Consider the following 23,408-nt stretch of genomic DNA (forward strand, 5'->3'; position numbering starts at 1 on the left):
CAAGCAGTTCATGTCTTTCAGGGCAATAGGGCCTGGCTTTGATGCTTCTGGTTAGGTTCAGGGCCCTGGGACCATAGGGCCCATCAGCACTTTACAAATCTGTAGAGTCCTCTGTCTCTCATAAGCCCTCTGCTGAGCAACTGCTACTCAAGAAGAGGTTGTCTGAGTGGCAGAAGGGGAGCCCACAAACACCTCGAGCAGGGGCTGGAGAGCTTTTGATAGTGTTATTATCAGATAATAAGTGTGGAGGCTGAAGTTAATGAGTGGCACCCCATCTGTCCTCTTCCCTCCTAGGAAGCCTTCTGCAGCAACACAGATTTTAGAAGTGGGACTCGCCGGGTGAGAGAGAATGAGCGCGAGCAATAATGTAATGGTCTCTGCAGAAGGTGGAGGAGATGGTGTCTAGAATAGCACACACATCATTTCCCTTACTGTCTCAGCCCAGCTGAGGCTGGAGGGGAGGCAGACTTGGCTAGGACTCTGTAATACAGATTTTGGCAAAGGGGACATATGTAGCTGCACAGTGCTCATTGTTGGGGGGGGGACGGGACAAAGTGACATGTCACAGGAAGGAGGTTTGGAAGCAGGGCCCACCCTGATGACTGACAGCCAATCCTCAGCTTCATATCCACAATCCTCCCTCAAAGGGCTCTGAGACAAGGATACGAACAAAATCATAACAACCTCAGCTTGCCCCTGCATCAGGAACACAGCCCTGCGTGCAGCACCCCAGGCTGCTCCCAGAGGCAGACCTGAGTGTTTATTGGCCTATCTGCTCTGCCCCCATAGCCTTTCCCAAAACAGGCCTGCCTAGGGTTGCCAGCTGTCTAATCGCACAAACCCAAACACTCTTGCCCTGCCTTCTGCCCAAGGCCACACCCCTGCCCTGCCCCTTTTCTGAGGCACCACCCCCACTCCGTCCAGCCCCACTCCCTCCATCACTCCCTCTCCCCCACCCTCACTCACTTTCACCAGGCTGGGGCAGAGGGGTTGGGGTGCAGGCTCCAGGAGGGAGTTTGGGTACGGGAGGGAGCTGGGGCAAGGGTAAGAGGAGGTTCGGGGTGCAGGCTCCAGCCAGGCGGTGCTTACCTCAGGCGGCTCCCGGAAGCGGCGGCATGTCTGGCAGTGGCTCCTAGACTCACAGGCAGCCAGGCAGCTCTGCGTGCAGTTCCCCATTCCCGGCCAATAGGAGCTGCGGAGTCTGCCCTTGGGGCAGGGGCAGCACGCAGAGACCCCCTGGCTGCACCTCCTCCTAGGAGCCACTGCCGGACATGCCGGCCACTTCAGGGAGCGGCGTGGAGCCAGGGCAGATAGGGATCCTGCCTTAGCCCCGCTGCGCCACCAGACTTTTAGCAGCCTAAAATTTCCCTGATTGGCTTCTGTAGCCTATGAGAGATGGAGCCCAATTCCGGGAGACTTCCGGCCAAACCGGGAGGGTTGGCAACCCTAGGCCTGCCATTGCACTGATCAGCACCACAGTCAGGACAGGCAGAGCCACCAAGCAGTGGGGGTGATACTGCCTGACAAGGAATCGAGACAGCGTGCCAGCCATCATAAGAAATGGGATATAGAAACAACTGTCCACTCTGGAGATTGTGGGTGCAGGAGACTATTCAGATTTCCTGCTGGCAACATTTCCACTGAAGTGCTGTTCACAGGACTCCATTCCCTGTACTCTATGCAGAATAAATCAGACCCTGGTAAAGTGACCACCCCCAGCCCAGAGAAGGTTCCACTCTTACAGCATTGGAAATGATGGCAGAAAAACACAGCTTGTCCTAGGAGAATGGAAACCAAGGGCCATTTGCCTTGTGGTTAATGCATGGCCCTGCCATGCAGGAGACTGAGAGGATTCATTGCCTTCCACCAGGCTGGGAGGGGTTGGGAGCACTATCAAGGCGATATATTCAGCCACACAGCTCATTCTTAACGGCAATTTGAAGAACAGGCTCCAAAGAGAAACCCATCGAATTTTGTCTGGCTTGGAGCATGGTGGCTGGGGTGAGGAGACTGGCAGGAAAAGGTTATTCATAGAAGACAGATGGGAATAACCTATTCAGATGGGTGAGCCATTTTACAGGAGCTGATGCATGACTGCACTCTACAGGGCATTTTCTAGAGCTCTGTCCAGTTTCATTTTAAGAATCCCAAGCAACCAGGCTTGGGAGAGGATCTCCCCGTCACAACTCTTTTACCAGATAGTCAGCCAACATTTTCTCTCTCAAACCTACTAATACTATTACCAACCCAGAGAAAAGGGTTATTTAGTGTAGGACCCAGGGGAAACGGGATGAGAACACACTGTATTTAGCTCTCTTAAATCTGACTTTAGAAATCAGTCAATCGCACCAGCTCCCTGATCATTTTTGCTGCTCTTCTTTGACCTCTCTCCAATCTGTCAAGCTCTTTCTGCTAGCAAGAGAGTATTCTGGGTGCAGCTGGACCATGGCTTTATAAAGGACTATTCTCTCCCTGCCTGGTGGGGCGATGCCTTTGCATGTTTTCAATCCAGGATTTCACCGACCTTCTTTGCAGCCAAGAAAGGAGGATTTGCAGAGCTTTCTCAGGGAACGGCGCCTCCTCACCTCTCTCCCAGGAGAGACAAAACAAAGGACAAGATATTTATCTAGTACTTTGTGGGGGATCTGGTTACGCTGTGTTCCCGTAATGCTCAGTGCTCACTAAACACCACCCTAACCACAGCAAACTCAGGGATTTTTTTTTTTTTTGCTGAGAGTGTATATTATACTCCCACTCTGGTGGTGCATGTGAAATCAACCCAAAATAACAGAAATGCCAGGGAGAGCAGGGGCTGTGGCTGAGACGCCCATGGTAATAGCATGGGCTGACTCTGCCATGCACACTGCTACGGTGGCTTAGCCCCTCACCCCACTAGCAGCTTCACAGTTAAGTAGCAGGAGCTGGAAGGCCCGGCATAGTGCACACTTTATTACTTGGTAATGCATTAACTGGAGGAGGAGAAAGCTGTTGTCTAAGTGGGTCATATAACATCAGCCATTATGTTCCAGTTATTAAGTCAAATGGATTCATTATATTTTATGCCATTAACAGCATCGTTCCGAACAGACAGCTGCAGCCTCTTATCACTTAGGGACTTTTTTCCTCCCTAAAATTAAATTTATGGGCAAGCATGTGTCTATGTAGCTGGCATATTTTAGTGTCCCTGAAAACAGGGGACTGATCACACCAGCAAGAGCCAGCCAGTTGCCGTGTAAGCTTTCCCCGACCTCCCCAGCTTTGACAATATGCCTCAAGGCTACCTGTGCTTCACCTCTGCTGTTCCAATCCTGCCTGTTACCCTGTAGTAACTCAGCTAATGCACCTCAACAGTTTTGAGCTGCAGCACATGTTAGCCCAATGCTGGGCCTCCAGACATGTTTGCTGATGAGTCTTGGTCTTGACCTTCAGCACCCCTTGCAATTCCAGTCCCAGGGTCCCTCCCTCAGAGCTTTGGTCAATGCACCCGAGTCTTGACCTGCATCATCCCCTGCAATTCTATTCTATTCAGGTTCTTATGCTGTGCTCAACCCCATAGTACCTGAGCACCGAGCAGGAGGGCATTAAGCAAAGCTACTAACACCTGTCTTGTGTTTGTTCTCTCATCTTCTCTCCGGGGGAGAGCTGTATGCAGTTGAGTGTTTTGTTCTGGAATTTTTATTTAACACACACAATTATGTTAGAGAAGGCATGCTCAAAGAAATGCATCTTGCACTTAGAGCAGAAGGTCCTTAGTTCCTCTGGGGGTTCGTTCCAAGGTCTTCAGCTGATGCCTGAAAAAGCTTCACCTCATGCACAGATGAGTTTTAACATTATTGCATAAAGTTCCGTGGTCCTCCCCCCCGCCCCCGGCTCTGCCAACACATCTCAGTCCATGGCACCAAACCCTCTGTTATCCCCGAAGCTCGAGCCAGTGCCAGTTCTGTGACGAGACCCATCTTCTAAGGATAAGGACTGGACTCTGCTCAATGGTGATCACATTTGAAACCAACAGGATAAGCTAGCTAGTGAATTTAACCTGTAGCCAGCAGAGCCCCTACTAGGCCATTTGCTTCTGGTTTGTAGCCTGAGAAGGGATTTTAAAAAAAGTAATAAAATTAAGGAGAACCAGAAGTGGAGAGTACATGGTGAGCAACTAGGTCACTACCATGCTGCAATCTCTAGGCCTCCAGAACCACAGCACTGACCCCTCTGTCTGAGATGGGACCCACTGGATGTTTTTACACCTGCATGGAGTGGATCCGCTGCGCCAGACTCAAGGCCACCAGCTAATCTCATGGCAGGAGGTGGTACGTTAGCACAAGCTACAGCTGGTAGAAGTTCACAATGAAGGTTTTATGGTGCAACAGCATGTGCTACCCCCTCCCAGAAATGGAACCAGTATCACCAACAGAGAAGGACCAGCTCAAATCATGCCTATATCACAGGCTAGAAGTCTTCAATTTGAGATAGAAGACTCCCTTTACCTTGCAGTATTCATCAATAGGTATCAGACGCTTGACGGCAACATCCCGGATGTGGCTTCTGCGGAAGAGGATCTTCCCTGCAGTGAGAAAGAGGAATAAGAGCAGGGCAAGTCATCAAGGCTGTTCCATCAGATATCATCCTTTCCCTCAAATCAACTGATCAGGATCTATCCTCAATGTAAGCAAAGACTGGCCTTGCCAGGAGCCCCCTTGCCCACACAGAAGAACCTTCCCCCAACCCACCAAGCACACTTCTGGAGAGATGCACATTTGAAATTACTAAGGGCATGTCTACATTGTGGAAACTACATGGGCATAGCTAGGTCACCACAGCTATGCCGGCATAAGCCCAGAATATAGACGCAGACCTGCGAGGGCAACAGAATTATTCTTGCACTGACATAGATGCATCTACACTGTGGGTTAGGTCGGCACAGCTATGGTGCTTAGGGGAGCGTTTTTCCATACTTCTGCCCAACATAAGAAAAACCTGACCGAATTCCCCAACCAGATGTGTCCTCATGTCTCTTCACTTATCTAGGGTGCTGCTGTGCGTGTCCAGGAGGTGGTAGAATGGCTTGTATCACTTCAGAGCACACTTGGAGCGCCACCCCTCCCAGGCATCTAACCATTGCTAAATCAAAAGGTACAAACAGCCACTGTGGTTTTGGAGATTAACATGCTGGGGTCTGTCTCCCCAGTCTCATCTTTACAGTTCAGCTGCCAAACAAGATCAGCATACATGTGGTCATGGGTTTTTGTCTGTTTCTGCACTCCCAGACAGCGGTCCTCTCCCAACTGACTGCAATGGTTGTGGTAGCCTCAAAACATGACCCTGTGCAGGGGTCTTCCAGATGCTCCCCCCCTCCCCCAATCTCTCTGTTTCACCCTTTTTGTAACCTCTAGCAAAGAAGTAGAAGACAAAAGACCGAGGGCTCAATTCCCAGTAGACACAATTACTAAAAACGCTGGGGCAAGTCAGTTATATTTTGATCCAAGGCACCAAATCAACAATTTGCCATTATGCAATTTGCAAATACATACCCAATGTTTATAAACCACAGACACCCATGCCAATCTCCTACTGCCTATTTGGGAACAGACTGCCATGGCTGGAGGTCAAGGGGGAATTTTTGCTAATTGTGCTTCACCCCCACCAAAATTCTCCAGTTAGATAGGAGGAGTTTGCTTGGGGTTTCTGGTTTTTGATCTCCTCCGGCACCAAAAAAAAGAATTGGTGCTTGAATTTTCAAGATAGCCTAAGGGAATTAGGCACCCAATCCACCTAAACTTCAGTGGGAGTCGGGAGTTTGGCTCCTTTGAAAATCCAAGCCCAAGTGTAAAATATCAAAAAGTTTTAACGTTAGAAGGGTGAAAGACAGAAAAGATGCAAAGGTCCCGGGGTGGCCTGTGAGCTTAAGGGGCGCTTGGAGATTTGCAAGCACATAAGAGACCAGGAACTGGAATGGGGAGGAGGAGATGGGGGTGAACAGGAGAGTAGGAAGAAGCAAGTACAGATATTAGTTTGCTTGAGTTGTCAATAACCAGTTCCTGCCAATACCCTGGTCTCGGACCCCAAAAGAGGGCGTGTGCTAGCAACAAGAAGGGGAGTGGAGGGAGTTAGAGTGGATTTTAATTTGTGGGAAAAAGCAATCTGTGGTTTGGCCTACAATGAACAGTTATATTGACATCGCTATGTCAGGCAGGGGTGTGGAAAAAACCCACAGAATTATGTCAGCAAAAACCCCCATGTAGATGCAGCTAGGCTGATGGAAGAACGCTTCTGTTGAAGTAGATAACATTGTTCGGGAGGTGGTGTTCCTACACCGACAGAAAACCTCCTACAGTCAGCATACGCTGCTTCTACACCCGGGGGCTACAGCTATGGTGGCATAGGCTCTGTAGTGTAGATGTACCCTTTGTTCAACAGTCACGTTACGTCTACAGCACGGAGACTATATTAGTATAGCTAGGTTGTCGTAACTGTGCCAGCATAAGCCTGTAGTGTAGATACAACCTACACTGACAGAGGGTTTTTTCCAATGGGTGCACGAACACCACTTCCCTGAGCAACACTAGTTAGATCGACAGAAGCATTCTCCCATTGACTTAGCTGCATTGACACCGAGGTCGAACCTATGGGACTCAGCCGCGTGGATTTTTCACACCTCTAAGAGCTGTAACTATGTCGACCTTCATCTTAAGTATAGACCAGGCCATGGTTAACCCCTTTGTAAAGGCAAGCGTGGATACTCCCTAAATGTTTGTTCCAGGCTTCTAATATTTGCATTTTACCCTAGATCTTAACTGGACATCAGATTGTGTAGTGTAGACAAAGCCTTGGACAGAGGGTCTCTCTCTTTGTAGCTCCTGAATGAAGCGGGTCCCCAGAACCAGACTTGTGGGATTGCAGATCAGATTCAGACCCTATCGGGCTTTCCTTCCTGTCTGGGGTTTATTTTTATTCTCCTTTAAAGGAATCCTTCAGCTACTCCATTTCCTCCCCTCTCACTTGTGGCTCAGGCCGTTTTTCTTTGAAGTCTAATGAGTCCTAAAAGCTTCAATCTGTCTTTGCTGAGCACAACTTCTCCAGTGTTTAAAGAGACACAGGCCACTAGCAGAGAGATCATGAAAGAGATATGCATTTACGTAGGAGGGAGAAACCTGCCCCCCACATTGAACTAGAACAGACACAAATCCCAATTCAAAGTGTCACAACTCAAGACTGCACGATCAAACTCCTTTAAATCCCAGCTGTTAGCTTTCATATTGTAATTTAAACCACTGCAGCTATTGCCCAATAGCTGGGACCAATAACACATGTCTCAGAACTTCCAGCCTTCCAGGAGCTTTCAGGATTTGAATTGGGGTTTTCAGGTTTGATGGTGAGATAATCATCAAGTAAAAGCCAACTCTACCCCCTGAGTTAGGGAGAGTTTTAGTGCTTGAGAAAAGTGAGAGACTTGCACTGTTGGCAGGTGCTGTGCAAGCTATTTCATTCCAACGGCTCTGCAGATGCACCTCAATCCTAGTCTCCCTCCCTCACCCCTCAAGCAATGAATAAGCAGTAAGATTGGTTTTATAAAAAGAATTGTACCTCAGCATCCAGCTGGGACTGAAGTTAAACCAGCATCATGAACACCTGTGACATGAGCTGCCATTTGAATCCACTCTCAAGCCCCAGAAGGAGATTTAGCCCCACCACTGAAATACCTACCTCCACTCATCTCTCCATCACCTACACACACACACACACCTTGGAGTTACCCATTCGTTCCCCCACCCCAAGGCCACCACCATACCAGTGGAGATCGACCGAATGGTTACCAATGCTACTCTTTCACTAATCAGAATGATCACGGTTGAGCAACCTGAAATACTCTCTCCTCCAAGGGGCTACCATCACATGCTCCATGGAGTAATAGCACATCCCCATCATGCATGCACATATTCACCTGAGCCTCAGCTATTATTCCCAAACAAGACTAGAAAACCAAACCAAACCGTGGTATAGAGGCTTGCATAGCTCTTAGCTGCACCAGGATGGCTTCAATCCGCACTATTCCCTCACAAGGGCCAGGACATTGCTAAAATGCTTCCTTCTCCAATCTGGTCTTTAGTCCTTGCAGATCAGTAGCTTGGAAAGTATTTATTGCTAAGATACCAGGGAGGGATGGGGCAGGAATTACCAGCCTCTAGTTAATTTCCTTGCCGTGGGTGACTACTATTTTTTCCCCCAGCAGGCAAGTAAATTATCAATAGTTTTTCATTCACATCAGCCATCAAGGTAAAAAAATGGGTAAGTAGATTTTCTGCCTGGATTCTTATTCTAATGATGATTTCACAAAGATTAATGGGTCAAGAAGGTTTTGTTCACCGTCATTGGAAATCGGAATTTCATTTGTAACTTGTCAGTGTGCCAAGAGGTAATTGCTGATGGGCACATTATAAATGTCTAAAACAAACCAACCTCTGAGAGGAGCATTTAAATGTTAAACAAACAAATAAATGGAGATCTAAAAATTATTTCAGTGACTGAATACACAAACCTTCAACAAATTCCCTTCCCTTCTCACATTTGCATTTCTCCCAGTTCTGATGTTTCCCAAACAGAAAATTTATTTTTTAATAAAAAAGCTGATTTACATCAAAATGCCTAATTAGCAAAAAGCAGAATCTCTCCATGCTGCCAAGAACAGCTATAAAACCCTGACTTGCTGAGAGAGAGAGAGACAGACACACATACAAAATGTTGGCGAGCTACTGTCTGGGCTGGAGAAGTGAGGTAGTCCTGAATGGGCATCTACTGGAGGTCACACTGTGCGGAGGTCACAGTGTGCAGAGGACACCGTTTTGTTCTAAAATGGCATCCTCCATGCAGGGCCGACGAGGGGGGGGGGAGAAGCCGGTACAAAGTACCGGGGCCTGGCGTTTCGGAAGGGGTCCCGGTATCCCTGGCTGTTTAGCTGGTCCGCCCTTGCCAGTGGGCCCGAAAAAAATTTTTCACTAGGGCCCGAACCCGCTCTCGGCGGCCCTGCCTCCATGTGGCAAAAGTGCTGTTCCATCATAATCTGGCCCCACTACACCACTGGCTTGGAGAGAAACAGTGGGTTTATGGCTGAATCAGTGAGATGGGAGCTTGAAGACCTGGGTTCAGGATTTTGTACTGGGCCCTTGGACACTCATCACTTATCCACATCCGTAAAATGGGGAGAAGAATGCTGCCCTGTGAGACTTAATTAAGTGGTTTGAGATCCTCAGATACCAGATAAATCCACAGTATGAATAAAGCGATCACAGTACTTCACATCAGATTCCATCCCATCTCTACCTTGAAGTCATTTGGCTGCCTCAGGGTTTTTAAGAGCCTTTAATACGGTACTTGGCTCACTTCCCTATCCTACAGATCTGCTGGGTGGTTTATTTCTTCTCCCGCTTGCACCAAATTCCTTCATGCCCAGGACAGCAGCAGGGCTGCAGTAGGCACAGGAGTGGGAGATTAGGGCACAGGGTTTACAGAAGCTAAAAGAAATGCAGCTGGAGAGAAACAGGGAGATGGGCCAAGGCAAAAGGGAAATTAGCTTTAATGAATACACTGGCTTGTTGGAATAGGGCCAGAAAAGCAATAAGCAGAATCAAAAGGGTAGACGTAGACATAGGTACATTGCAGAAAAGCGCATGATTACTGGGTCAGTCATTGGAGGATATATACTAGCTCCAATCAGTAAGATAATAGTGGGTAGAGTAACAGGAAGTAACAACTCTGCACTATAGGACACCAGTGAAGGAGGGGAAAAGGAAAGGGATGATGTCTCCCCAGTAAAAACAATTTCAAAGTTGGCAGCATGATGTTGGAGAAAAGACAGTTACCTTTTCCGTAACTGGTGTTCTTCGAGATGTGTTGCTCATGTCTAATCCACAATAGGTGTGTGAGCTCGCCACGTGCACTGGTGCCAGAAGTTTTCCCTCTAGCAGTACCCATAGGGAAGCGCCCCTAGCTACCGCTGGAGTGACGCCTTTATGGTGCGGTATAAGGGGCGCTGCATGCTCCCCCCACCCTCGGTTCCTTCTTGCCAGACAACTCTGACAGAGGGGCAGGAGGGCGGGATGTAGATTAGACATGAGCAACACATCTCGAAGAACACCCGTTACGGAAAAGGTTACAGTCTTTTCTGCTTCGAGTGATTGCTCATATGTATTCCATAATAGGTGATTCCAAGCTATATCTGTTGGAGGTGGGTAGGAGTTCACAAACTCTCAGGATGGAGCACAGCCCTGCTGAACCCGGCGTCTTCCCTGGTCTGGGTGACGATCGCATAATACGAGGTGAATGTGTGAACTGAAGACCATGTGGCAGCCCTGCAAATGTCCTGAATGGGGACACGGGCTAAATGTGGAAGTACGCGTCCTGCAGATTGAGGGCAGCGTAGCAGTCCCCGGGATCCAGGGAGGGGATGATGGAGGCTAGAGAGACCATGCGAAACTTGAGCTTTACCATATACTGGTTCAGGCCTCGCAGGTCCAGGTTGGGCCTGAGCCCCCGTTTGGCCTTCGGGATAAGAAAGTAGTGTTTGCACTCCACTGGCACCACTTCCACCACTCCTAGGCCAAGGAACCGCCCCAGCTTCTGCTCTAGCAGGGCCTCGTGAGAGGGGTCCCCCAGGAGGGACGGGGGCGGAGGGTGGTTGGGCGGGGTAGAGGTAAACTGGAGGGCGTAGCCCCGGGAGACGGTGCTGAGGACCCAATGGTCTGAAGTCAGCCACGACCACTCTGGGAGAAAAGGACACAATTGGTTGGAGAAGGGAAGCTTTATTGTGGGTGGATCCCTGGTGTGAACTTGTAGGTTGCCCCCGGGCATCCTGTCAAAACTGACGTTTCCCCGCCTGTTTACCCTTGGAGAACCCAGGCTGGGGGGCAGATCGGGACTGCCTCTGCACGCGTTTCTTATAGTCCCACGTCTTTTTATAAGGGGACTCATATTTAGAGTGGGTGGCCTGGGTGGGAGCCTGCTGAGGCTTAAACTTGGGCCTAGCCAGAGCTGGGACATAAAGGCCAAGTGTCTTAAGTGTAGTGAGGGAGTCTTTCAGGCTGTGCAATTTCACATCCGTCTGTTCCGCAAACAGGGCCTTGCAAACAGGAGGTCCTACAGGGAGTTCTGTGCCTCACTGGACAGCCCAGACAGCAGGAGCCACGACGCCCTCCTCATGGACACCGCGGAGGCCATGGACCTTCCACCTGTAGCCGCAGCATCCGACGCTGCCTGCAGGATTGCCCTGGCAGCCGTTGTAGCCGCCTCCACCACAGCTTTGAACTCCTTCCTCTCACGCTCCTGGAGGGAGTCCTCGAATTTGAGTAGAGAGTCCCACAAGTTGAACTCATACCGACCCAAGAGAGCCTGATGGTTCGCCACCCTTAACTGCAAAAAGAAGAACAGGAGTACTTGTGGCACTGGATGCATATAGAATCCGAAGAAGTGGGCTGTAGTCCACGAAAGCTTATGCTCTAATAAATTTGTTAGTCTCTAAGGTGCCACAAGTACTCCTGTTCTTCTTTTTGCGGATACAGACTAACACGGCTGCTACTCTAAAACCACCCTTAACTAGAAACTCAAGGACGAATAAACCTTTCTCCCAAATAAGTCCAGCTTCCTTGAGTCTTTATTTTTCAGAGTAGGGGCTGGTTGGCCCTGCTTCTCCCTGTGGTTGACTGACTTGACCAACAGGGAGTTGGGGCAGGATGGGTGTACAGGTATTCATGCCCCTTGGCGGGCACAAAGTACTCCCGTTTCACCCTCTTAGAGATGGGAGGCGCATAAAAATATATATATATATATATATATATATGGAGATATACCTATCTCATAGAACTGGAAGGGACCCCAAAAGGTCATCGAGTCCAGTCCCCTGCCTTCACTAGCAGCACCAAGTACTGATTTTGCCCCAGATCCCTAAGTGGCCCCCTCAAGGATTGAACTCACAACCCTGGGTTTAGCAGGCCAATGCTCAAACCACTGACTTATCCCTCCCTAAGGAAGCCAGGGATTGACACAAGGCATTTGAAATTTTTGCCACCCCTTTGTGGAGTGTAAGGGCCATGCTGCTGTCAGTCGGAACCCAGCCAGACAACCTGGTGGAGGTCGACAGTGACCGGCGTGGACTACGCACGGGACGGTCGCTGAGCGGCGAACGGCGTCGTGAACATTCCCTCGACCATGAACGGTACCGACCAGGAGGCAACTGCGGCAATTCAAGCGGTAGCTTGCCTCTGGACTGGGGAGTCAACTGTGGCAGTGCCCCTGGTATCAGCAGGAACATAACGTCCTGGGCCGCTTGCAGGACCTCCAGCATGGAGGGCACCTGGACATCTGGGGAAGCCTGCGCCGACTGGGCCGGACTATTCCGCTCAACCTGAGTCGGAGGCCTGGAGGCTGACGGGGACTGAGAACTGCACAACGTGGGTCTAGTCTCTCCCCCGGTCTTGCTCTGGCGCCTCAGCAGAGAAGACCTCCTCTTAGCCTTCTTGGCGTATCCCGTGGACAGGGAGCAGTACCAACTGGTGGAAGGCACCCAAGGATTGCCACGCACCGACACCGCAGTACCCGGTGCTGACTCAGAACGGCTCACCGGAGTCGGGGTCAACGCCGACTCCATCAGAACGGCTCAGAGCTGAATGTCCCTTTCTTTCTTGGTCCAAGGCTTGAAAGATCTGCAAATCTTGCAGCGATCGCTGAGATGGGTTTCCCCCAGACAGCGTAAACAGTCCGCGTGCGGGTCACTCACTGGCATCGTCCGCCTGCAAGTGTCGCATGACTTAAAGCCCGGGGCATGGGGCATGCCCCGATCCGGGCGCACTAAACTGAACGAACACTAATCTAAACTACTTCAACTACAGGTACTACTACTACGAACGAACAAGAGTTCTAGAGGAAAGCTGCAAACAAGCTGGAGCAGATCAGTTCCGATGCACCTTCACTGGCGGCAAGAAGGAACTGAGGGTGGGGGGAGCGCACAGCACCCCTTATACCGTGCAATAGAGGCGCCACTCCAGGGGTCACTAGGGGCGCTCCCCTACGGGTACTGCTAGGGGAAAAATTTCCAGCACCGGTGCACGTTGCGAGCACACATACCTGTTGTGGAATACACATGAGCAATCACTCGAAGAAGCAGCATGAACATTGGAGAGAAAGGAAGGAGCACCATCTCCAATGCGAAACACTATCAGGCCAGACAAGAGCAAGGACAACTCCTCCTAATCTCCCCATCTCAACAAAATTGAATTTGGTTACGGGAAAAAAACTAGCTCTCTTGTTTATAAGCACTTTTGGACAAGACTTTCTTTAATTACCATTTAATCTCAACGTCTCTGTGTAGAGATGCCTCTAGAACAGCGGTTCCCAAACTGGAGTTTGTGAACCCTGGGGGTTCCTGAATTGTTACAGGGAGCTCCTGGGCAAAAATTTCCTAATGGTGGACAGAGCTGTGCCTAGCGATCCTGGGCAGCATGGGGCTAGCAGCCCGGAGCCCTGGGGACTTCCAAGAGCTAAGCAGATCAAAGCAAGCATATCTATCACACTGAGGAGATTTAAACTTCAACACCCTTATAAGAAATGGAAAGGGAGGTGGATATATTCTGCTGTTTTTAAAATTAAATAGGCAGCTAGGATTGTTTTTAAAATTATTATGGAGAACAAATTTAAGCTTTGTTGTAATGTGTGTTCTTTGCCTGGATTGTTCAAGACCTGAATGCTTGTGTAGGAGGAACTCTGAGTTGGCTTCTTAAATACCTTCATGCTGTTTCACATCTGATACTCCTTGATGAAACATGGGAGCCTTGTCTTACAAGCTACAAAAGTGAGATCTTGGAAGAGTATTGCTGTTTTCATAATGTCATAAAATTACTGTAATGATAAATAAGGAAGGCTAAAAGAATTGGGTTTGTTTAGTTTGGAAAAGAGAAGACTGAGAGGGGACATGATAGCAGTTTTCAGGTATCTAAAAGGGTGTCATAAGGAGGAGGGAGAAAACTTGTTCACCTTAGCCTCTAAGGATAGAACAAGAAGCAATGGGCTTAAACTGCAGCAAGGGAGGTCTACGTTGGACATCAGGAAAAAGTTCCTAACTGTCAGGGTGGTTAAACATTGGAATAAATTGCCTAGGGAGGTTGTGGAATCTCTATGTCTGGAGATATTTAAGAGTAGGTTAGATAAATGTCTATCAGGGATGGTCTAGACTGTATTTGGTCCTGCCATGAGGGCAGGGGACTGCACTCGATGACCTCTCGAAGTCCCTTCCAGTCCTAGAATCTATGAATCTATGAAAATAAATAGTGTGTAATAAGCATATCATAAAAACAAATTTTATATTTCCAAGATCACTGCTTTTATAATTTATGCTCAGGTAAGGGAGAAAAACCCTGGAAATATTCATTTTTAGGAGGGGGTTCGCGAGACTTGACATTTTAATGAAAGGGGTTCGCGGGTTGTTAAAGTTTGGGAATCACTGCTCTAGAATCAGAGAAATGTAGGACTGGAAGGGACTTTAATAGGTCCTGTCCCCTGCACTGAGGCAAAACAAAGAATTATATAGACCATCCCTGACAGATGTTTGTCAAACATGTCTAATCTCCATCCGCAGAAATTCCATAACCTCCCAAGCAATTTGTTCCAGTGTTTAACTGCCCTTACAGTTAGGAAGTTCTTCCTAATGTCTAACCTAAATCTCCTTTGCTGCAATTTAAGCCCATTACTTCTTGTTCTATCCTCAGTGGTTAAGGAGAACAATTTATCACCTTCCTCTTATAATGACCTTTTATGCACTTGAAGACTTATGTCCCCCCTCAGTCTTCTCTTCTCCAGACTAAACAAACCCATTTTTTTCCAAACATCAACCCCAAAACAATATAATAAATACTTAGCTCCTATACAGACTGTTCCAGACATCGCCAAGCAGGAAGTATAAATAACCATGGGGGGGTTGCAATAGCAATTCACAGCACACCTCTCCCCACACCCACCACCATGATAGGAAAAGAGCAGACAGAGAAATGGGGAAATCAGCATCTGCACACCATTTAGGATGGACTCAGAAGGTGTTTGAAGGGCAGTCTATGCACATCATCCTGCTGTTTTCTCCCCTCCCCCCCACCTCCACCCAGCCTTTTCAAATCAAGGCTAAGTACTGTAACTTTTATGCATTACACAGCACCCAGCTGCCAAGAGCTGCCATTCCATCTCCTACTGCTGCCAAGTTATCCGGACTACTCAGAGATTAAAGGGTTTCTGTCAAAACAAATGAGGCTTTTAGCTACCTGAGGAAAAGATGGATTCAAAAAGAAAAGGAGCAGAGCAGAACAGACTTCTGATGATTTTCTGTACTGAGTCAATTTTTTTTTTAAAGAGTTAGAGTGAACACACCCACCCACCCGGAGGTAAAGCAGCTTCTTGGGTTTGCATTTCCCTCCTAGTGGGTACCATGCACTGACACACCACAGAGCTAAGGATGGTCGGTCAGAATGGTTGGGCAAATAGCAAGTTCTTAAATGGGGGCCTGAGGACGGGGAGGCTCTGCTATGCACAAATCCCACCACAAAGTCCATCATTTGGCCACACCCGTAGAGCTTCTAAGGGCTTGTCTACACTGGCACTTTACAGCGCTGCAAATTTCTTGCTCATGTGGTGTGAAAAAACACACACCCTGAGCGGTGCAAGTTTCAGTGCTGTCACGTGCCAGTACAGACAGTGCACCAGCAGCGGTGGCAGCTACGCCCCTCATGGAGGTAAGTTTTTTAGAGCTGCTGCCCTAAGCCAGCATGAAGTAGCCTGTCTCTTCAGCTCAGCCGAGTCAGGGCAGACACTGGTCGATCTTAGAGACGCGAGGTGGGTGAGGAAATATCTTTTATTGGACCAACTTCTGTTGGTGTGAGAGACAAGCTTTTTAGTTTACACAGAGCTCTTCTTTGGATCTCCGCATTGGACTGGAATCACAGCTCTGGTCACACAGCTATTTTATGTTCTCCCCTGCTCCCTCTCCGACTTACCCCCAGGGCTATTTGATACAATCTAAATAGCTCTGAAGCTTCCTTCCATTTCCTTTCCTTAACTGCAATAAGCTACTGAAAATAAAAGGAGGGAGACTTTATGGCTGTTTGCCCCACAGGGATGCAGGAAGCCTGTAAAATCACAGGAGAGCACCACTCTCAATCCTACCTCAAAGCCAGCTGCAATCTTGAGACCTCCTTCTCAGCCACTGGAAACACCTTCAATTGGACACGGCTCACAAAGTCCTTTCAACAGGAGACGCTCCTTCCACTCCAAGAGAGCTCTCCTGCACCCCAACTGCTTTGCTCAGCTGAATGGCTCCCTTCCCCCCATCTCATCCAGAACTAGGCGTCCCAAACCTCACACCTCTACCATCCACCTCAATCCCCAGTGGTCATGCACACGCTACGGCAAGGGCCCTCAGATACCAAACAGGAATTCTGGGCCCAGGGCTGCACTGAGAATCAGGGTTGATGAATCACCATCATGGGGGCTTTGGTTTATCCGCTTGCCACCAAATCCCTGCAAATCCCCATGAATACACATATACATGTGGACTCTTCAGCAAACAGGTGGCACTGGAGAGCAGATCAGAGGCTCCTCCCTCACCTTCATGCTGACCATCCTCTCTCTCAGATCATTAATCATGGGCCTGCTTTACGTCCACAGGTGGTGCTGGCAAGCAGGAGTCAGGAGCATTGGCAAAATCCTGAGAAAGGGCATTGAGGATGGGAAAGAAAGAGGCAGGAGAGATGACACAGATAGAGCTGTGTGCAGGTCTAAATGGGTTAGCTGGGGTCACCGCAGGTCATGATCAAGATACATTGGCAGAGCTATATGAGACTTACACAGAAGGATCAAAATCTGCCTTTAGAGGACATGCTCAGAACACTGCACTCATCCCCTCTTCCCTGCCTCCCCAGCTACAACATTCTGGGAAAACCCATAGCCACTTCCTCAGTGCTGAAGGCGGGGCAGCAGACAAGCGGCTCTTCTGGTAGTAATTATGCAGCAGTTTTCAAATGCTGCTAACTGGTCGAGTTGCTGAGTCATTATTTCACATTAGCTGCCTGGCCTAATGCCCAAGCACAGACACACATGCACAAGCCGACAGGACAAAGAGATTGCACGATAACAAAAGAAGGCATATCCAGGCAGGGAGAAAGCAACCTTCCTGCACTTCCAAGTGACTGCTCGGCAATGGGGCACTCCCAGCACGCACAGCTCTGACTAGGCAAGAAGCAGACACAAAAATGGGGCACATCTTTCACCACCACTGTAGAGCTTGAGCCCTGTCTATACTACAGCTTTAACAGTTGCTACCACAAAGGGAGCTGGCAGCCTAGGCACCGTCAGTGAGCCACCAGTGACCAGCAGAAATAGAGCCAGAGAAGCTCCATCCCTAGCAGTTGAGGACCCAGGGAGACCAGAGACACGCTTTGCCTTTAAAAACTCTATTGGAGCCCTTCTCCCTGCTTTACAACCCAATGGCCAGGGGCCTTGCTGTGGCAAACCACTGAAGGAAATGCCCTAGATAGGCCATCAAAGCCCCCTCACTTTTATTTGATTGGCTGATTTATAGCGCAGGTCGTGCTGTAGCAGGTCTAGAGTGGGGGGCTGTAGAGTGACCCAATGTAGCCCCTCTATGGCAAGCATGCTACCTCTTCAGGTCTCACCTAGCCAGCTCAGGGATTGGGAAATATCAGGGGAGAGGGTGGGAGAAGGGCTGACAGGCAATTATCCCCAGCTGTGCAGGAGACACCCTGCGGGCAGGAGGACAGCCCACGGGAGAGAAATTAGCCGCTAAAAAAGGCAGGTGAGCGAAGGGAACTGTGTATTCTATTCCATCCCACTGGAATTCTCAACCCAAGGTCAGAGCCATACTGGGGAAGAGGGAGTGGAGGGAAAGAAAAGTTGCAGAGGCCTTTTGTTGCTCCCATTGAGCTGAAGTCTGTTTCGATGCTGTGCGAGCGGGAGGGGCAGAGAGCCATAAATGTATCACAAGTTGATCAGAGCCATTAAAGAAGCCAGACATTTTGAGAGCGGAAAAACGTCTGACTCTCGTTTTACCCTGAAGGACTCCCTCCGACTCGGAAAGAATTCGCTTCTCCACACCTTTCAAATCACATCCAGATTTCCTCTGGCACGGGCTCCAATTCACTTAAAAACCGCGCACAGTCGGTCCCCAAAAGGAGAAGCCAGTTCCTAGTTCCACTCCTGGAATGGGCAGGCACATGGGGGAATATAACACTTCCCACAACCTCAGTATCTCTCCTTCCTGGTTGGTGAAGAGGGATTCACTTGGGTGTACTGCCTCCACCACTGGCAGATCCATGGAACAGTGATGCTAGGACTTCCTTTCACGTATCTAGACTGCGAGGAAGGAGCCCAGCAGGAGACTGCTGCAGAGATGGAGAGTGAGAGCAAACAGGGGATAGGAGGGAATGGCAGTCTTCTACCTAATGAAGTCAGCGGGATTCCTGGCAACCCACCAAACTCAGCAACTGGTGTTGAAGCTCAGAAGTGGAACTGCATGGAGAGGAGATCTACTCAAGACTTCACCAACAGTTCCACCCAGGATCTCCTCTTCACTGAAGAGCTCACCATCTGCACTAAGCCAGCAAAACACTTATGTGATAGTTTCCTCTTAGTTACTAGGCTGGATCTGAGATGCCTGAGACAGCTGTGACCAGTGGACTGATCCCAGGATTAGGACCCAGAAACTCTGTTCTATTGCCAGCTCCAGAGTACCCTGTGGGGTCTGGAGAAGTCACTTAACCTTGTCTGGAAATGGGGAATGATCATATTTATCTATCTAACTTCCAGGTCCCTTGTGGAGAGCTGTTAGTATCTGCAGATAAAAAGTTCCCAAAGTGCAAGTATTGTTCTGATGCTGGATCAGAGAGGGATGGGGTGGGGGTAGAAAGTAGACAACATTCTGGTTTCTAAAAATTTATCCTATTAAATCCTTTCCTTCCTTTGGAGTTTGCTGCCGTCTCTTGCTTAAGCTTCCTAAAAAGCAATTTCACAACCAGAAGTAGCTGAGCCTCACTCAACCCCTCCTTGCAGAGACTCTCGCTTCCAGAAAAGCAGACCGGCTGGAATAGGCTCTGGGCCACTTGGGTTGTGCAGAGCTTGGAAGGCTCCACTTGCCTTATAAAAGCCATTTCCTGAAAGATCTGGCACATCCTTTACACAACTGGCCCAACTGAGCTCATTTGTTTTCTTAGTTAATTCTTTCCTGGGGTCCCCATCTCATCATCCCTCAGCCAGCAAATGTGTAACCCTTAGCGTGTGAACTTCTCCAGGCAGGGACTGGGCCTTTGTGTGTATATTGCACAGCACAGAATTGATACTCAGCAACCAGCAACTGTTCACTGGGGACTTTGTCTCCGAGCCAGAGGCTGATAGATTTCCAAAGCTTTGCACAATCCCCACATAACATTTCATATGCATTAGTCAATGCTACTTCATTCCTCCTGCCCTAAGAGTCCATATTAGCATTAACGGTGTCCTGTGAGCTGGGACTAGCCAGAGGTGTGTCATGGGGTCATGAGGGCAGCATCCCCCAAAACAACGATCACAAGAAGGACTTGCCACTGACTCGAGGCCAGCACACAAGCAGCTAGGAGTCCACCTCCCAGTTCTTCTGCATGTCAGGAAATGGAATTTTTGGCATAGTGCCTGAATGTTGTCAGACTCAGTGGCCTTGGAGGCTATATTCTTATTCTGTTAGTGGTATCACAGAAGCACTCAAGACATGCTACAGGCAAGTGCTATCCAGATACATACCCTGAGAGAATCCCTCCTCCAGAGAGCTCACAGTCTATCCTTGTCCTTCCCATCTGTTTCTCACAAGAACTCAACTTTATTACTGTTCCATCTGTTTTAGAGTGGGGTGGGGGGTGGGGAGAAGAGAGGGCGGGAATTACATCCTTGCAAGGATATTCTCTGGGAAGAGCTGAGACCTACTTTAAGTCTGAAGGCTTGAAGTCTCCTCTAGCGACTTCAAAGAATGAGTCAAATCCCACAAGGAAAATAAAGCTACGGTAACTAAACAAAAGCAAAAGCAGAAGAAGAACAAAATTCCTATGGGTTGGATGCTGTAAAATAAGCATTAATAATGGGACCACTTCCCCCTCCAGGAAAATATTCTGACAGACACTGAAGGATGGGAATCTCCTCAGTTCCTGTGGGTGACCCTGAGTTCGAGACAATTACAGGTTTGCTAAGAATGCTACAGGCAGCAGGACATACAGGATAGCAGAAGATATTTTTCAGGCCTTCAGAAGCCACACATCTAACATTACCATAGGCGGCTTCCCAGAAAGCAGCATATTTCAATCAGACCATTGGAGCCAAATCACCACTGGTAATGAAATTCAGATGCTAAAATACTCCTCAAATGAGGGAGGGAAGAAAAGTAAGCTTTAGATGTCACCCGTTTCTCAGGCCTGAACCAAGTCAAAAACCCAGCAAGCCTAAGTTTCATAATATATTGGATGCATGAGATTCAGAGAAACAGACCCTGCTCTGTCTCGCACTCAACCCACTCTGATTATGCGTCTTGATGGAAACAGCACAAAATCTCGAGGTTTACAATAAGTAAAACAACATGTTGCCATCTCAAGCTGGGAAAGAGGAGACCTGAACCAGAAGAAATACACCACAATTCTTGTACCTGACAATTCTACCAGCTACTAATAGATTTTTCTAAGCCAAACCAACACCTCTCTCAGGAGGCAGACCTTGCCAATAAGCCACCTCACCAGGTACATAAGACCAGGTGACTAACTCTATAAGCCAACTCAATAGACAGCTACTGTCTCCTTGCTACACATGCCAAAGATGGCAAAGGAAGCACTGCAGAAGCTACAGACCTCACACTGCTTAACAGCAGCTACCCTCAAGTGAGAGGATTAAGCAGCCCTGTGTGATTAGACAGATGTGAGTTTGATGTACCTAATGAACATCGTGCAGGAGACAACCAGGAGAATATCCCACTGTAAGATGTTCACACCACAGCTACCCATTTGTTCTGTGCCAGCATGTGAAAGCAGGAAAGGTGAAATCCAACAATATTCATTATCCACCATCCCTATCACTCTACTTCTATGATGGGCATGCAACAGCTGAAAGTGTCAAGGTAAGCCTCTGGGAGGAGTATGGGCTGAGAGTGACTGAAACCTGTAGAGAAGGCTGGGGAGGACATGAATACAGGAGTAAGATGTACAGTTCGAGGCAGAGACTATTTCACTCATGACCATAATATGTAGCTCAACTTGCATTATAATATCTTCTCCCAAACCCAAACATCATCCTCATGAGCCTCTGGGACTATGTAGGCCTTTGTCCAAACACCACCACCACAACTAAGCCAATTTGCAATAGAGATGGACCTCATATTGACATCTTGATATCACTTGCTACTGGACTCCGAAGGGGTTCAGAATCTGAATTGGTAAACTGCATCTCAGACCTTCAGCTCTGGAATTTGCTTCCCCCACTTGCTCTTGACTTTTGAAACCTTCTGGGCACATTGCAAGACCCATCTGTCTTCCACAGCTTTGAGGACTGAAGGGTTTACAGGGATAACTGGGGGTCCTTGGACTAGGATGAATTTTCTTGGTGGGCAACATCAGGCAGGCTGTTTGGCTGTACCTGGAGATGGATTATTTTAGTCTATGGAATGGGGGCCCAGAGCAGTGGACTGGACACCGGTTACTGCTATTTTATAAAGTTGAAATAAGTGCGCACACCGCCCATGGAGGGATGTCAGCATGGCTCAAGGCCCAGGCTCTACCTCCTGACAGCTCCAACCCTGTTCCACAGTCGAAATCCCAATGGAGAGTCATTTAATAGAGGGGAACTTTTTCAGTTTGAATGAGCCACAATGAAATCAACGAGCGAGGCTGTGAAACGCAACACGCTCGGGGGCAGCCACTCTGGAGCCCAATCCCGGTCTTCCAAAAATAGCAGCGTTTTGATGGGAACAAGTAGGGATTCTTCACAAACTGAAAGCAGTCAAACTGTATTCCCTATTTTTCCAAGTCATGCCCTCTGCCAATTTGGCTTCCCCCACTGGCAGGAAAAAGTTGCACAGCAGTGCCTTTTCCTCTATATTAAAGTCAGACTTGCTCTGGTTTTGCTAATTCTACAATCACGGAAGAAGCCAGAACCAGAAATGCCTCCCTGGACAACCCAGACACAGTTTCTTACCTACAAATATGCCCTGGCTCATGAAGAGGAATAAAACAGAGTCTTCACGCTGCTCGGAAGAAAGGAACCCCATGTCTACACTGCAATAGGAGGCGTGATTGCTGGGATGCCCATGCTAGCTTTAATCTAGCTAGCAGGACTTAAAATAGCAGTGAAGACACGGCAGCATGGACCACGGAAAGGGTTATACATACCCAGGGTCCCCAGTGGGCTGGAACAGCTCACGCTGAAGCCTGTGCCACTGCATCTTCCCTGGTATTTTTAGCCATGCTATCTAGATTAAAGCTAGCGCAGGAACATCAGCCCATGCTGCAGTCACACCTCTGACTGCAGTGTAGACATACCTTAAACGTCTGCATTTCCATAAGACATCATAATGGTTTGCACTAAATATACTTTCTGAGTTCTCTGGAAGTGTTTAAAGTATCATCCATTTTCATTAGCTCCTTGGAAAAAAGTTTATGTGGTCAAATCGATTGGCTGTGGGTGTGTGAAAGACTCTCAGGGGCCCCACTCCCTGGCAATTTTAGGGCTACATTTTCAGAAGCAGCAGCAATGTGTCACAAAACGACCACATGTACCCATTAGGTCAGGTGTGGACAAACTGTGGCCCGCGGGCCGGATCCGGCCCATCAGGGCTTTGGATCTGGCCCACGGGATTGCTACCCCCATGGTGCTGTGGGCCCCATGCCGCTCCAGGAAGCGGCTGGCACCACGTCCCTGCAGCCCCTGGGGGGGGGCAGAGGGCTCCATGCGCTGCCCTCGCCTGCAGGCACTGCCCCCCGCAGCTCCCATTGGCTGGGAACGGGGAACCGCGGTCAATGGGAGCTTCGGGGGAGATACCCACAGGGGAGGGCAGCACATAGAGCCCTCTGCTTCCCCCTCCCCAGAGGCCACAGGGACGTGGGGCCAGCCGCTTCCAGGAGCGGCGCGGCGTGGGGCCAGGGAAAGCAGGGAGCCTGTCTTAGCCCCGCTGCGCGCCACTGCCACCCCGGAACCTCCAGGTAAGCGGCGCCGGGCCAGAACGCACACCCCGAACCCCTCCGGGCCAGAACCCACACCCCGAACCCCTCCTGCATCCCGCACCCCACCCCCCTGCTCTGAGCCCCCACCACACCTCCCTGCACTCCAACCCGCAGCCCTGAGGCCCCTCCCGCACCTCAACCCCC

At 49.1% G+C, this 23,408-nt stretch overlaps 1 protein-coding gene across 1 annotated transcript in view; it reads right to left on the reverse strand.

Moving 5' to 3' along the window:
- The window catches only part of SH3PXD2B (SH3 and PX domains 2B), a gene marked incomplete in the record, with an annotated part of 116,974 nt that overhangs the window by 40,405 nt on the left and 53,161 nt on the right, over window positions 1-23,408 (reverse strand). Inside the window, 1 exon segment of the mRNA XM_034778963.1 lies at window positions 4,485-4,561. Within this exon segment, the coding sequence (XP_034634854.1) occupies window positions 4,485-4,561 (77 nt within the window).

Source organism: Trachemys scripta, chromosome 8 (genome assembly GCF_013100865.1).
Source record: "Trachemys scripta elegans isolate TJP31775 chromosome 8, CAS_Tse_1.0, whole genome shotgun sequence".
In the NCBI taxonomy this organism is placed as follows: Eukaryota; Metazoa; Chordata; order Testudines; family Emydidae; genus Trachemys; species Trachemys scripta.